The sequence below is a fragment of the Gymnoscopelus braueri genome (genome assembly GCF_963280865.1).
Source record: "Gymnoscopelus braueri genome assembly, chromosome: 2".
Classification (NCBI taxonomy): Eukaryota; Metazoa; Chordata; class Actinopteri; order Myctophiformes; family Myctophidae; genus Gymnoscopelus; species Gymnoscopelus braueri.
The window spans coordinates 23,441,503-23,458,646 of record NC_137604.1 but is presented as its reverse complement, the minus strand read 5'-3'; the positions used below and the strand labels follow the sequence as shown (position 1 = coordinate 23,458,646).

Sequence of the window (17,144 nt, the reverse complement as noted above, 5' to 3'; positions counted from 1 at the left end):
CAAGCTCACAACGTGTCGCGATAGATCAGCTATTTTTTATATAGGGTTAGAGTCGTTAAACTGATTTTGATGGTATATTAACAAATGTTGCTGCGGCCCCCCCTGGAACCCCCACATGGACCCCTGGGTGTCCCCCGGACCCCACTTTGAGAACCACTGCTATAAGGAGCATCCAAATAGCTGAAAATCAACTAGCTGTTAGCATCTTGTGTCTTTATCAATGAAGTTACCTCAGCATAGGAGAGATTCATTGATCTTCTTCACAATTTTGGTCAGCATGTTTTTGCCCTGTTCAACCGAAGCCACCAACTCTTCAAGCTGACTTCTCCTGCAGAAACATGGGTCAAAACAATCACATCCACACCTGAGAAGCACTAACGGCATGGTTGGAATAGGCTTAAGAATATATCTTAATCATGAGTCTTCAACAGGGGGTCCAGGACCCCCGCCAAATGTTTGTGTGATAGGAATGTTTTTCTTTTTTACATTAACTTGAACCCTAGAATTCCTATTCTGAGGGGGGGGGCATTTTCCTCTAATATTAGATGTAGATCGGCTATTTTCACAAAAGAGATTTGGTGTATAGGGAAATAAAGAGCAGACCAAGTACCGAGCCAAAAGTCAAGTTCACTGAGTATCGAGTTTAAAATGGTTAAATTCACACAATAGTGATAGTGATATTTTATACATATGTAGTGGGGGTCCCTGCCTCATCTCTTCCCTCAGCTAAGGGGTCCTTGGCCTTAAAAATGTTGACCCCAGTTCTAAATGATGTTGATGAGTCCCAATTAATATCAGAAAGTGGATGAAATTTGACTGGAAATTACTGGTCATTTCATCAAGAGGTCAGAAAACAGGTTCCACCCTGCAGCGCATTTGAAATGCAGATGTGTGTGAAAGTGCATAGAAACTTCCATGTATAAGTCAACATTATATAAGTCCAATACAGTATTTTACATGTGTAATTTAGTGCTACATCGGTTTGAAACATGGCATTTTCAATTAGTTCCAAGTTACTGATTTTCTGTCCCTGGAACATTGGGAGCACATTTTCCAGTCTTCTTAATGGCCACACTTACGTTGCGTTTCCTATGAGGTTTTTGAACGAGCGAAGGTAAACAGGGCAGAGGGGGTAGTCGGAGGTGAGCTCGATGGACAGCTGGAACTTGGCGAAGGCCTTCAGACTGCTGAACAGCAGGCACACCCTAGAAGGAGTAAATGTAATAGCATGTGACTTGCAGTGGCCGACAACGTACTCAAACTAGACAACATACTCAAACTAGAGATGCAGATTTAGCCGCGGATGACCGCTGTTTGGGTGGATTTGGGTCAATGAAATATAATTAGTAATTCATATTGGATAAACCGCAGGTGAAATAATGTGGGAAATGAATGACATCTTAACTCATAATATAGTTATTATAGGCCTATTATAGCTTTTAAAAAGCACAAAATATCAGCGTTTGTGGCATTTTAATATTCCATATTTTTCCCATAAGGCACAAATTAGCCGCCTAATACACATGCTTTTGCCGGCAAGGGGTACTTCCACATCCAAATAACACAGCGGACTAAGGCAGCTATAGTGAGAGAGAAACTTAACGGAGGATTTAAAACAAAACAAAGGGAGGAATAAAAGTTTGGTGTGGGAGTGATTTACTGAAGTTCTTAACCCTGCCGCCGACTGAGTAAGTCTTCATTCACTTTCTCACATCGCAACCTTTCATGACAGAGGGCTTGTTGTTAGTTACCATGGATATGAATGTAAACAGTCACTACATCTGTGACATTAGTACGTATCCATATAGAATCCCATGTGCATCCCTGCGGTGCGGATCTATAAATAGGATTATAATTAATGCGGCGGTTGGATGTTACCGTTATATTATCATTGACATCACTTTTTAAATATAGTCTGTCGGGTGGAAAACTCATGTCCAAAACTGAATACAGCAAAGTAGCAGATCTGCAAGCTCAAAATAAATCATTGGGCCGCATTTTGAGCGTGCAGATCTATTTTGATACTTGTGTGATGCTGTAGTATAGCATTACATTACAACCAAAAAAAACCCTACAAAAAGTTAATACGGAGACTATGTTTCTGCCCAACATCAATTGGTAGCCCACTTGCAATACCCTCACGGCTCACCAGTGGGCGCCCCGGCCCACATGTTGAGAACCATAGACATAAGGTAGAGACGCCTCCTCCGGTTCCTCAGTCTGTATCTCGGGCGCCATTTCGGAGAAGGCAAGCTTCCCGACTGCTGGCCAATCACAGCACGTCTTTTCCGGAACTTGGCAGAATCTAGTTGTATAAAAATATCCTGTTATATTTTTATGCAACTAGATTCTGCCAAGTCCCGGAAAAGACGCACTGTGATTGGCCAGTAGTCAGGAAGCTTCCCTTCTCCAAAATGGCGACCGCGATACAGGTCGCTCCAATGAACTGCAGAGGACAATGAGGTATCTAGGTTTCTATATCTATGTTGAGAACCACACTGATCCTACCAAGTTTCCATTAGTGGTCATTCCCATTTAGTAGTAATTCTTACTGTGTGTCCACACAGCTGATTTCCAGCAGGTTCAGCCTCTGAGCGCCCCACTTGGCCATCAGGTCCACCTCCAGCCCCAGCAGACGGATGCGACCCACAGTCACACTCACTCTGTGAAGCAGCTGAATGGAACAGCAGAGAAAGAGACAGTCGAGTCAACATCTTGCTCCGAGACATTTTCACGGGAACCGACCAATGGTGTAAAGTAACAAAGTATATTTACTGAAGTGCTGTACTACAATTTTGAGGTATTTTTGACTTTCCTGGAATATCTCCAATTTTCAGTTCTTTTACTCCGCTACATCTCAAATATCCACTACAATTGTTTGAAAACTTTAGTTACTTTGCATATATCAATTATTATATTATAAAACGCACATTAATCACTTTAGGCCTATTTTATAAAACACACATTAATCACTTTAGCCCTATCTTATACATACATATTTGTACATACATATTTGAAAATAGCCAATCTACTTGAGCTTGTAGATCTGCTATTTTCAAACATTTTAGTACTTTAAGTATATTTTGATGCCAATACTTTTACTCAAGTAACGTTTTGATGCCAGTACTTTTACTCAAGTAACGTTTTGATGCCAGGACTTTTACTCAAGTAATGTTTTGAACAGGTCTTTTCCTTGTGACAGAGTATTTTCATATTGTGGCATTAATACTTTTACTTAAGTAAAATATCTGAGTACTTTTTCCACCACTGGAACCAACAAGTTGTCGCTGTCGGGGTGGAAACCTAGTATGTCCAAAACCGTTTCTTTTCAGGAAATGGGAGAGAACCTGTGTTCCAATGGATCCAATGTGGATATTTAGTCACAAGCTCTAGTTATAGTTTATTGGTTCAATAATTATAAGGCAACAGACTTAACCACCTTCACAAAAAAATACAAATAGCAGATCTACCAGCTCACGTGTCGCATCACTATACGTTGAGCTTTTAGATCAGCCGTTTTTGCGTGACACTGTAGCATGACGAAGTAGTGCATCACAAAAGTTGAAATACAGAGATTTCTGCCCGACAGCAAGGAAGTATAACCAAGAAAGAGGCTTCAAGGATGCATTGAGCCGAGCATCAAGTTAAGTGAAGCACACAGGAAAGTACGTAGTGAAATAAGAGTTCTGGTCTTTACCTTCCATTTACACTTACCTCTGGCATGTATCGACGGGTTGGATACTTTTCCTTCTGTGGAGCGTTTCCATCAATGTACTGGGCCAGCAGTTTGTGAATAAGCCGGGCGTGACACTTAGACTTCTCTTCTACATAAAAAAACCAAAACAAGTTATTAAGTACTGCAAGTGTATTCAGTCCAGCCTAACAAGACTTTTATACGCTACGAGAGAACACAAGATACATGTTGCACAAGATATATAACACAGCAAAATACATATTCAAGATGAATGTGTGTGGAAAATATTTTAAACTCATCTCTATTGCTTCCCCTGTAACTTGATCAGTAAATAAAAACATGGATGCGCAATCAGACTTGTGAATAAAATTGTTAAAATTGTACTAATTATGGACATTTAGAGAAAATGTGACACTATGGGGACATCAAATATTGGTCCATAAATATCCTGTTAGCACTGTCAAATCGCCCAGCTCATAGTCTGACTCTGAACCAAACACAATATTCACACTGTCTGATACAAAAGCTAAAATAGACCCTTACAGATCCAGAGTTAAGCTGAGAACCAGAATTGTGACACACAGAAAGGCAGGGTGAATCAGACAATGTCATTTGTTGACTGTAGCTACTATTTGACCCCCTTACCGTCCAGTCTCAGCGTCAACGTGATGTTGGATATGCGCCGCTCAGATGCATCAGTATGGTCTCCTTAGAAACAATTTAACAAGCACACCAGTAGTTTTAACAATGACACCAGTTGTGGAAGAAGCACTCCGATTAAAAGTAGCACTGCCACAATATAAACATACTTTTACAAGTAAAGGCCTGAATTCAAAAATGTAATTGAGTAAAAGTCCTTTTGGCACTAAAGTGAAAGTATTTCAAATGTGTCCAGCTTTTTCTAAAATGGCAGATCTATAAGCTCACAACGTGCCGTGATGAGACATGTGAGCTTTTAGAGCAGTCATTTTCAAATATCCAAAGTATAAAATGGGGTCTTTACAATAAAGTGGCTTGTATTAATAAAGCTGTCAAATAATTGTATTTGTGTAAAAAGTACAGCATTTGCCTCTGAGATGTGGAGAAGAAGTACAAAGTCTAAAAAAAAATGGACTTGCTCAAGTAAAAGCATTTCAGACTCGAGGACGGTCACCTACTTGAGTAAATGTTACAAATTCGAGGTACATTAGATGAACTAATAAATAAAAACCAATACGATATGTTTAACTGTTTGAGGAAACATATTGGCACGTTTTTCCACAACTTTGAAGTAGTTCTTTTTTTGGAAAGTATTGCATGCATTTATGAATGCATCCAGTGGGACATCACAATACAGGCATAATTGTGTTAATTCCACAACAGGAGATATGTGATGTTGTTACCCGACATTAGTTTTGGTGAAAAAAAAGCCTGCATATCAGTAGAAAGCCTGCATCGGTAGATGTCGTAAATGAATAGTTGGACAATCGTAAAAGGGCATAAAAGCCAATATCGGACATCCCTAAATATTGTAAACGGAAGGGCAAGATCAACCTCTGCTGGTAACAGACCTCTTATCATGATGCTACTCAAACGTACCATGAGGCTCTTCAAACTCCACGTCTAGGTACATGGTGTTGTACACAAACGTGTACACTGCATGGTTCCCCGTTTCCTCCTTCAGCTTCCACTCATTCAACCTGCAGGGAAGAAATTAGAAGAGATATTCATCTCTGTCGGGTGTAAAACGTACTTTTTCAGGATACAAAAAATTGCAGATTGACAAGCTGAAATGATGCATATTGCCCTTATGGTTATGGAGAAACCCAGTGGTGGAAAAAGTACAAATTATTTCCCTGAGTAAAAGTATCAATACTGCAATGTAGAAATACTCTGTTACAAGTAAAAGTCCTGAATTTAAAATGTACTTGAGTAAAAGTACAAAAGTATTGGTATGAAAAATGTACTTAAAGTACCAAAAGTAGAAAGTACTCATCATGGAGAATGTCCCGTTTCACAAGTAAAGTCTCCAGTAAAGTAAAAATACCAGAAGAATGTACTTAAGTACAGTACATTACGACGACACTGGAGAAACCAATGTTGCCACAAATTAGTTCAACCATTTCAAATTCAAAGTCAGTTGCTGTGAAATGTGAACGTCCATCAGACTGACATTTCCAGAGTGGTGCAGTGCTCCTGAAGCTGGCCAGTCTCAGCTCTCAGCCTGGTCAGCTTGTCCTTGTTCTGCTTGTTCTCCAGCAACAGCTCAGACACTTCCCTGTGGCAGAAACAAACAAAAAAAAACTCATTGACTAAATTCCTGGTGAAAATGATCATGAAGAGGCCGTTTTTATTTATCGTTGCCGTCGGGCAGAAACCTCTCATTTCCATATTTTAACTTGTGTTTTTTCGTAAATTGACAATACTACATTTTATTTGTAACAAACTTTATATTTTAACCAAATCTCAGAGTTCCCACCCGACAAAGACGTTATGCTACAGCAGGTTCAACCTACCTTTCACCATCAGCCAACTTCCTTTTGACCGTCTCCAATTCTACGGTAAAAAATAAAATATTAATATCTGCAACGTAATAAATATTCGTAGCAATTTTACAATCCTGTTGAAAGTCTCTAAGAGCACTAAGAGTGTACTTGGGAGTACTGGTAGAGTACATATCCATAGAAATTGAAAACAGTCGCAGAGAATAATTAGTGTCCAAAATAACCTTGTTGCCTCGACGCCAATGTTGGTCCACTGATATTCAAGCCATTTCCTTCAACTGCATCAAGATCTAAAGGTGAAAATAAAAAAACTTAGTGTCACACTATCACAACATAGCGGCTGGTGCTTGGTACATTTCAAATGTGACCTACCGGTTTGTAAGTCCTTAATACAGTCGTCCAAGCTTTTCAGCATCTCATCCGCCTCTATATTTTTTCCTCTCAACTTCTGCAGCTCCTCCTTGAAGGTTGATGGCACAAATTTACTCAAATAGAAATATACTCAAATGGATAACATCTAAAATATTCTGTAGTGGCTCTTACCTGATGGGCGTGGTGAAGATTTGAGTACAAGGACTCTTTCATTTCATGCGACTGAACCTTGGCTCTTCTTCTGAAGAATTTGCTTCTCTCTTTCAGTTTTGCACCAAAACATTGGAGCTGAGACAGTAAAGAGGATACAGTGAGGATTAGGCGTGTTAAAAAAAAAAAAACTTCCTTAGCCCTTTGAAAGCCGTAACTCCTCCAAACACGTCTCTTGGTATAAATACAGTCATGTGCACAACAGATACTGTACCAGATGAAGTACAGTAAAGCCCAGTATACACCAATGATTTGGGAAGCAACAGGTTGCAATTTGCAGCATAATCCCAAAACTGTGCCGACCCGCAACGGGGATATTCGGAAAATCGGACCGCTGCAATTTCTCTCCGCAACGTATTGGCACCGGTTTTGTTGCATCAGGAATCATTGGTGTGTGGACTAAGCTTAATATATCACTTTGGTATAACAGTTTAGTTTGATTAAATGTTGCACCACTATCTGAAAACGTAATCAATTTAATCTAGTCTGTACTACTACTGTAAAATGTTCCCCTCATTTTTATTCAGTGAAAATCTACAAGCTCACAGTGTGTTGCAAATGCCACGTATTTTGAGCTTGTAAATCAGCTATAAACAGCTTTGGTTAATAAAGACTAATCCCATTTAGTCTGATTATAAAAAACAAATTTCTTTTTTCACTTTTAAGTATTTGTCATTTTAAACAAATGCGCTTCTCGACTAATCAAGAAATCATCTATAGAGTAATCGCTAAGAAAACAATGGATAGCTGCACCCCTAGTGAGTCATTTCACTTTGGTACATCTGTCTACAGCAGCTATTCACACTGCTGGCTTAATGACTTTCCACATTGTATAAGAGGCACATTATATCATTGCTGTCAGGCGGAAACCTTGCATGTCCACAAACGTTCCTTTTTTTTATTGGCCAATCTACAACACATGTCGCTATGCATTAATTTGTAAAATAAAAACTAATTTGAAATGTAAAGTTTCTGCCCGACAGCAACAATCAGACATAATTACGCACAATCAAAGCAGACCGTGTGTGCACACCCGAGTGCGTAAGTTAACACACACATGTAGTACCTCTTTCTCCGAGAAGTCTCTCACTGCTTCCCAAAGAGGTCTGTTGACATCCCTTACAAGACGATCTTTGTCTTTCATTCTAACCCTCAATCTGGGAAGAACAAAGGGGGGGGGGTTTGCGATTTGCCAGAAGAACGTATCGAGGTCACATGGATAAAGTACACGCACGTCTTTTTCAGGATTCAAATATAAAAATGGCAGATCTACAATCTCAAGGCACGCCAACGCGCTTTGAGCTTTGTAGATCGGCTATTTTTGCTACTTTTGTGTGACACTGTAGTATGACAAAGTAGGGCATTAATTTACAAAAACATAAAGTTAAAATATGCTGCCCAACAGCAACAATATACTTGTACACCTTTCTCAAATGTTTACAACATTTTCAAAACAAACCCCTCCATCGTCTCTGCAAGGTGGTTGTAGTCCTTCTCGTATACGATCGCTTTAGGACGGTTGATATGGCGCTGTCTGAGCAGATCCTCTGGTTTGCAATCCAGATCAGAAGCAAGCTATAAAAAAATGTAATAAGTATTCACATGACTATACCAGCATTGCCATTATATTTGGTCAACATTAGTGTGTTATAGTTCAGTGTTTCCCAAACCTTTTTGCTCGAGATCTAAAAAAAGGAAAATTTTATGTCTCCCCGGGACTCAAACTAGTGAAAATAGCCAATCTATCAGCTCAAAACCTGTCACATCGCGACGTGTTGTGAGCTTGTAGATCTGCCATTTTCCCTAACCCGGATTTGAACCCGGTCAGTTTCCTGCGCAAGTGCTGACATTTTTACTATTGAGCTAATAGAGCCAGCCTGCCTGCTTGCTCAGGGGATAAATTGAATCTTGACCGTCGGGTCAGAATTTGTCAGATCCTGTGTCTAGGTGAGACACCTTTGACACGATCTAAATGTCTTGATAGAAGAGCAGGGAGACAAAATACAGCCACCCCAATTGTATAAGTTATATTCTATTAACATACTGTACCATAAAGATTGACAAAATTACATTCTATGCATAAAAAAAAAGTCACATGGTGAGGCTTTAAGTATAAAATGTGTGGAATTTGCGATTTCATACATACATTTCCCATTTCTGAAACATTAGATTTGACATTTTGAAATAATAAAAAGACTTTGTAGCAAATAAGGGATATTTACTTGTGACCCATAAAATAAATTGCGTCCCGAGCCATTTGTTTGGGAAATAATTATAGGGTTTGAGACAAACATACCTTTGCACTAGTGACACTCTGCCGATGGTTATAGAAGGCAAAGTCAACACCGAAACATTTGAAAAACTCCAACATTGTTATGTTTTCATTCTCCAGTTTCTGTAACGGAACAAATTAAATCTAAATGAAATGGAGGTTTGAAACAATTACCCACTTTCAACATGGCATTCCTGTTTTGGGCACATTATAAGCAAAATCTTTCAAAACTTTTCACAAATAGTGAATACTGCAGATGTAAAAGCAGCAGATGTACAAGCTCACAACACGTCACTGCGTGTTGTGAGCTTGTAGAATAGATGTGCTAAAGTGAAGTGGTTAAGTGTGTCTGTGTTTTATAACTATTGAATCAATGAAAAGTATTAACATGAGCTTGTGACTAAATAATAACTACACTGGATCCAGCAGAACACAACTTAACGTTTAGCGACAGAAATATAGGTTACCTTGTGTAAGGTACTCCCCCAGTCAGTAATATCTTCAAGATGGGATTCAACCAGGCTTGGTTTGAAACCTGAAAAAAAGAAAAAGAAAATAAATCGACAACACAGGAGTACACCGTATTAAAAAGACAAGGTGGAGTAGAGCAGTGGTTCTCAACCTTTTTAGGCAGTGAAACCCCAAAATAATCATATCTGGACTAGGGACACTTGGAGTCGGGGCATTCAATTTAGTTTGACTCCGTTCCACAGATTGTGAAAACAGCAGATCTCAGATATTGTGAAACCAGACTTATTTCTTTGCGGTGTTAAAAAGGTCTTAGAAGTCCTTAAATTGCCACTTCACCGTCATCTGGGGACTCCCCCAAAATCATGTGGGGACCCTGGGGGTCCCAACCTACAGATTAAGAACCACAGGAGTAGAGTAGAGCAATAAAAAAAAAATATATCCATTTACTTTGAAAACTGGACTCTTCTGCTTCCAATCCAAGACTGGCCATGCTGCTACTGTTTGAAGAATCTATGGGCTGTGTAATGATGCCTGAAGCTGCAGTGTCTATGGGCTGAGTAATGATGCCTGAAGCTGCAGTTCTGATACGGTCACTCACAACAGATGGTACCTGGAGAGAATAAAAGACCCCAAAAAAAGGCTCGATAGTCATTCACAAGTAAAGGCCAGTCCACACCAATGCAACTCCTTGCAATTAGGGAGGTCCTATATTATCGGCCTCCCGATATTATCGTGAAATCTATCGGTATAAAAAAAAGGATTTCCTGCTGTATGGTGTGTGATATGAAATGTGAGCTTACCATAATCACAGTAGTATGACAAAGTAAGGCATTAATTTACAAGAACAAAACGAGAGGTTTCTGCCGACAGCAACTATATTAGAATATACGGTTCTCTGATTTGACCTACCATCTCCTGGATGCTGTCAATGGATGGCCTTCTCTTGTCATCTTCATGATCATGTTCTGGAAGGGATGTGTCCTTGTGTCGAACAACGCTGGGGACGACCTCGTCAAGAATGTCACACTCCAAGTCATTGCCCAGGTCACGTCCTCGGAGAGGCTGTCGTTCCTCACCATTCCCCTGGGGGGCTTCAACCTCCAGCATCTCTGAAAAATCCTCATCGTCTGGCCAGTTGGGCAGAACTTCGTCATGAATGTCACCATGACATTCCTTCATCTAGGGGTGCAACAGTTAATTAAACTAAGTTAACTGATTATCATCATTTAATAATCCATCCCCATTTTGGGCAGGTCATAGGCAAAAACACGAATATAGCGGTTCACAAGCTCACAATGCGCCGCTAGCTTGTATATCTGGAGGTTTCACTATAAAATGACTTAAAGCTGCACCATGTAACTTTCCTCGATTATTTCCTTTAATCAGTGGTAATTATAATCGATAGGAATAATGGCTAAGAAAACAGCGTTAGTCGCAGCCCTACCTGCATCAGCACGTCGCTGCTCAGCTGATAGGTGTCCTGAGACCCGGTTTGTCTTGTAGTGCAAGATTCCAGCCGGTTGGTTTGCGATGGCTTGTTTCTCTGTGGCAGTTTGGGCGTGAAGCAGCCCATGGACAGCCTGGATGTGAGACGTTTACTCTTCAGGTTCAGAGGAGCCGTCACAGCTGACCGTTCTTCTAGAGTGAAACGCTCACACTGCACTTTGTCTTCCCCGTCAGTGGAGCTGCAAAAAACACCATGAACGATTAAGGATTTATTTGTGTTTTTGGCTTTGAACATAGTATAAATAAAAATGCTCTATGCAACTTTAGTTTACAAAGCCAAGGGGATGAATGGAAACGATTCTACAAAATAAATTATTATTAATGAGGTGATTATATAACAATTGTTACAGGCATACCTGTCATTCTGTGCCGCTTCATAATCAGGTTCCACAACGGGCAGCGATATACTCTTTGTGGCATTTGTATCCAAGGCCTGCTCCAAATGAGATCCAGGTGTAGTGCTGCTGGCCATGGTCAACACTTCACTGGGCTCATTCTTAAGGCTAAGGCTTATACGCTTTAACTTGGACTGCAGGTCTACTAAAGTCAGTCGTTTGGTCTTGGCATCTGCTGAAGATCTCTCAACTGTGTGTAGTGCGGGACCAGAAGCGGCTGAGCTTTCTGATCCGTGTGCTAAAGAGCAATTTTCTTGACTCAGGTCAGGATCTGTTCTCTGGTGCATTTCCTCCGACTCAAGAGAACGTGGAAGTGTAACCGTTTCCCTTCCATGACAGGTTACATCCACCTGTTCAAATGGCATCGTCTGGGATTTGGTCCTGGCCATTTCACAACCTTCCATCAACACACTGGCAGACAATGAGATATTTGCCACTTCTTTGTCTCCTAGTTCTGTAGGTCCATCTAGAGTGTTATTCTTGTAGTCTAAAGTACGTATTGCTAAACCCTGTGCTCGACTGCTGCGTTTGTCTCTTGAAAGGTGCGCAGACGGCACGCTTGTCTGAGGGCAGTCAAGGTTACCACTTTTCTCAGTCACATGATCTGCAGTGCATGTGTATGTTGAGTCAATAGCAACATTTTGGCTTCTTGTCATATCCAGCTCAGGAGGCATGAAAGTGACATGACTGAGACCTTGGTTCCCAAATTGATTAGTCATTTCAACACATTTTGCCCGATTAGTGGGAGGAACCCGTTTCCCCATTGTTGTGGTTTCAGCAACAACAGCATTTGTCTGACTTCTGTTCTGCTCCATATCGTCCAAATAAAACGTGTGACCCGTCTTCTCAGTTTCTTCAGCTAAGGTTTTGTTTCTTTGGGGGAAATGGGAAATATTCTGAGAGGCAATTTCTGTGGAGGCTACAGTGTCAAGGTGTTTTGCTTCGACAACCCCAGTTTGACACGTAAACTCCATGTCATCAGAATCATCTTCTGTTCTGTTCAATGTCGCCATTTCTTTAGTCATATGCATGCAACGACCATCGTCCGAGGCATCATCAGCTGGTTGGGAAGCCGTCATGAAGGTCAGACTCTTTCGGGTTTTGATGGCAACTGTCTGGGATCGTGTCATGTCCATGTCAGCAGAGTCAGCTTGAAAGACAACTGTCCGGTTTCTTGTCATGTTCATGTCAGCAGATTCAGCATTGATGGCAACAGTCTGGCTTCTTGTCACGTCCATTTCAGCAGATTCAGCTTGAAAGACAACTGTCCGGTTTCTTGTCATGTCAGCAGATTCAGCATTGATGGCAACCGTCTGGCTTCTTGTCAGGTCCATGTCAAAGTCATCGCAAGTTTTGTTGTAATCTGTCATGAAGCTCAGACCCTTTCGTTTTTTGACGGCATATGGATAGACTCTTTCGGCATCAATGGCAACCGTCTGGCTTCTTGTCATGTCCATTTCAGCAGATTCAGCTTGAAAGACAACTGTCCGGTTTCTTCTTGTCATGTCAGCAGATTCAGCATTGATGGCAACCGTCTGGCTTCTTGTCATGTCCATGTCAAATTCATTGCCAGTTGTGTTGGAAGTCGTCCTGAAGGACAGACGCATTAGTTTTTTGTTCTGCACAGGAGGGACTGTATCAAACATTTTGGCATCGATGGCAACCGTCTGGCTCCTCGTTATATCCATGATGTCATCAGATTCAGCAGCAATGTGCCTTGCACCTTCCATTCCGATGTAATCTTTTGAAGCACTCAGCCCTGCCCTAGTTTGAGACATTGTGAACTCCATGTCAGACTCCGCTTCAAAGACATCGCTGGCTAAGGATTTTTCAATGTTACTACTTCGGCCTTGTGGCTGTTCCATCATAGTTGATGTAAAGATTGGACGCTGATTCTCCTTATCCACAGCAGCTGATCTTCTCATTCTGATCTTAGCGAGGAAGGCGGTTGGATCATCAACGGCTGCTTGAGCTCTGGTCTGATCTTGCAGGGATGCTGCAGCATTGTGCACCACTTTGGTCACAGGATAAGCGAGGACGTTTTCAAATTCTGAATCTGGATGCAAGCCATGGTCTGATGAGGATATTCTTACAGGAGGTAGAGTCTCAGCTTCTCTATTTGAAATGGAGAAGGTAAACTCCATATTTCCACGAGTAGGCATGTTTAAGTTATATTCAGGAAAATCGGCATGTGGTTCCAAATCATCATCGTCATCATCAAAGAAGACAGTGTGGCAGTGGGTCATGTCCATATATCCAGCTCCATCAAACATCATTGTTCTTTCTCCATAGTCATCTTGGGGATCTTGGTAGACTCCGAACATCTCCTGATGAAGACAGTGACAGCATAAATAAACGCATGCTCACATTTGGGGGCACTTGACATGAGTTTGTATATCTGCTATTTTTGAATAGCCAAAGTATAAGATAATGGTTGAATCTAAAATGACAGATGCTTTCCCGGTCTTAATGGGTCAAACAGGAATTTAAGTATACCATGTTGGCGTGTTGGTTAATCGATCGATTAAAATAAACATGCTCTGAAAATGCACGCGGCCCACCCATCTGGTCATAGCACGGCATCACGCACGTGATCAGTGGTCAGATGGATGGGCCGCGAACACTTCCAAGGTTTTCAATTGGTGAAAAGGTGGGACTCACTGCCTTAGGACAAGTTGTGTTCGTTACAACTGAATAGGTTATGAAAAATGTAATAGCAGACTGAAGCGTGGGACTGAATTAATACATAGTTATTAGTGCATGGTAATTTCTTCATAGTTATGACATTTACTTCTAGCAAATATGGATATTTTACATAAGGCTGACCTTAGTTCTTTGTTGAGCTGCATGTAGAGGGGTTTCCATATCTGGATTAAAAGCAGGATTTTTAATAGTATAAAATTGTCACGGTATTAAATGCAAGAAAGACAAAATGTGCAAATAGAAAAAAATATATATATTTATAAAAGCAATTTACCTGTGAGGGGTTGAGCCCCTTTATCAGTGGTGGCCACCTGGAACCTAAAGGCATAAAAACAAAACCTTGAATATTACTCTTCCTATAGAACACTGGTTCTCAAGTGTGGTCTGGGGACCTCCAGGGGTCCTTGGAGGTTCCAGGGGGTCGCCAGCAAAACAAGGAACAGTTTAGATGCCGTTTTTTTTTTTTTTTTTTTTTTTATTGGCAGAAAAATAAGTGCTTGACAAATCTTTTCTTATGGAGGTCCCTGAAAATATTATAGGGGTCCTTGGCCAAATGCCTATCAATTTGCGGGTCCTTGACATGATTGTTTCTCAAAGGTTTGCATTAAGTTTAGCTGGTCACAGTTAATCAATCCGAAATGTAGAACGTTTAGAAAGGACTCAGGAGTCAACTCAACTTACCTCTTATCAGAGTTATCTGCTGCTGCAATGGGAAAAACATTTGAAAAAATGTTAACTGAAATGTAAAGTTAGTGATGTGCAGGAGGCACCACTATCACTCATCTCAATTAAACGTTTTAAAAACACATAAAAGCAATGCTCCAGATTCAATTGTTACTACTTTCATGGACAATCATAGCGGTTTGTGTCATGTTCAGATGTTTTTTCAAGAAAATATCCAGCAGATTAGCTGGACACAAGATGCATATGATATTCCAGAATGCAATTTATTATTTATCATCCATCTCCCCCAGTGTGATGAAGACCCCTCTGCTTCATGTCAGAGTCTAATCACCCTGCCGGGGTGTATTTGTCAATAATGACCTGCTCCCCATTGGTTAGCCCTTGCATACAACACTTACTTGATGATAGGGTGTCTTGAGTATCACTGGAAATACAAAAAGAGAAAACATGTCAACCAACAATGTCTTGATGGGGGCGGGGGGCAAAAACTTGGGAAATGAACACTGAAAGAATATGTTCTAGAATCTCACTCTGAAAACAGAAGAACTTTATTGGCCGGGGCAAAACTGACTCTTCTTGAGAGCCTCATTTCCACAGCTTTGGCAAACTCCACCTTTAAATAGAGAAAATGTTGAATATCGTTGCCAGTGGACAGAAACATCATTATCTCCATATTCTAACTTTTTATGTTTGTCCGTAAATGAATGCCCTACTATCACACAAGAGTGTCACATAGACGAAGTAGTGAAAATAGCCAATCAGCTATTTTCACCATTTTAAAAATGTTTAGAATAATATAACAGTTTTACAATATACGATAAGATATGCTACAATATGCATGTTGTTCACGCTCAAGTATAGGCGTACCACAGTTATGGTTTACATGGAATGAGGGACAGGCTGGATTGCAAAAAATGGAAAAAGCACTGTATGCCAATATTGTCAGAGATCCACTGAGAGTAAATTGGTCATAAAAGCCAAAGAGACCAAAATGTGAAACAAAAGAGCCTTTATACCTGGTGTTCCACACTCTGTTTGACAGAGACCTTCGGGGTTTTTAAAATCTGTAAGAAAAAAAAAACTCATTATAAAATGTCGGTTTTATGATTAGAAAAAATGAACATAAAACAGTTAATAGACATCACAACATGTAGCACTGACCGATGACAGGCGTCGCTTGGGCTTTTTTGATCCAACCATGTCACTGTAACTGAAGAAAACACCACATTTAACCACACAAACCCTCCAGTCTTAGTAACACAGACCTGAGTTACAACTGTACTTTGTAAACTGGTATCCTGACCTGAAAAGTTTTTTTCTGTTTACAAAACAAGAGCTGGAGCAATGAATAACACTATAGTAATGATTACCGTCAGAAATAGAGCTACACTTATTTTAACAAGCAAATATCACTTGCTGCACCTTTTAACCTTTCCCCTGGGCCAGATTGTGGATCAAAGCATGATAGGAAATTAAAGGGTAAGACAACTTTGGTAGAGGTTTGGGTTGTGTAGTTACCTTGCCATGATGTAACTCCAAGGTGGACAAGAAATCAAAAATAATTGCTCCATTGATTAGAAATTGGTAATTCTAAATTTGCTCCTCATTGCCTTACATTGTACAGTAAAACAGCTCTCAGTCACTCTTTTAGCAGGTAAACAAACACCAACAAAGCTGATTCAGACAATATAGAACATCACCAAACCCAGTACCGTTTGTTTTTTTAATAAAAACGTTAACTTCCTGTTGATTTTACTATTTGAAGATCCGGATCCGCGAATCCAGTCCGGGTTTTCTTCTTAATAAAAATAGCAAAATCAACAGGAAGTTAACATTTTTATATAAAAAAAAAAACAGTACTGGGTTTGGTGATGTTCTATATTGTCTGAATCAACTTTGTTTGCGTTTGTTTATGTGCTAAAAGAGTGACTTTGAGATTTGTTTCACCGTACAATGTAAGTCAATGAGGAGCATATTTTGAATTATCAATTTCTAATCAATGGGGCAATTATTTCTTGTCCACCTTTGGAGTTACATCATGGCAAGGTAAAACACAACCCAAACTTCTACCAAAGTGGTCTTGCCCTTTAACACTAGCTGTCCCAGGAACTTTACATGGGCCATCTTTAAGTGGTGATACTACTTTTGCTTTGCACTAACACCAAAGATTAAATGCCTTTTCAAAACACAACCCTGCCACTCACACATTGCCCCCCACAGCAGCATCCTCATCATGTGGCTCCATCTTCAACTGTGGGGAGGGAAAACTAAAATGAGTCAGAAGAAACTGATATTACCAACAGGGACATCAATCACTTGACAGTTGACATGTGGATCAGTAAGGCTGAAGGCAA

The 17,144-nt window shown here is 40.3% G+C and overlaps 1 protein-coding gene across 1 annotated transcript; it reads right to left on the bottom strand.

Moving 5' to 3' along the window:
• Window positions 1-231: 231 nt before the first annotated feature.
• Window positions 232-14,806, bottom strand: LOC308094745 (uncharacterized protein; the record flags this gene model as incomplete). The annotated part of the gene is made up of 23 exons (XM_080441560.1): window positions 14,788-14,806; window positions 14,381-14,424; window positions 14,230-14,270; window positions 12,354-13,730; window positions 11,365-11,966; window positions 10,947-11,187; window positions 10,412-10,681; window positions 9,950-10,112; window positions 9,499-9,566; window positions 9,056-9,154; window positions 8,219-8,334; window positions 7,826-7,916; window positions 6,721-6,837; window positions 6,550-6,637; window positions 6,402-6,467; window positions 6,190-6,229; window positions 5,847-5,951; window positions 5,273-5,373; window positions 4,340-4,402; window positions 3,715-3,824; window positions 2,553-2,674; window positions 1,080-1,205; window positions 232-328 (listed from the first exon to the last, which is right to left on the bottom strand). Exons 3-23 carry the CDS (start codon window positions 14,266-14,268, stop codon window positions 232-234), a joined length of 4,101 nt encoding a protein of 1,366 aa, XP_080297686.1. The 5' UTR covers window positions 14,269-14,270; window positions 14,381-14,424; window positions 14,788-14,806.
• Between the last annotated feature and the right edge of the window lie 2,338 nt (window positions 14,807-17,144).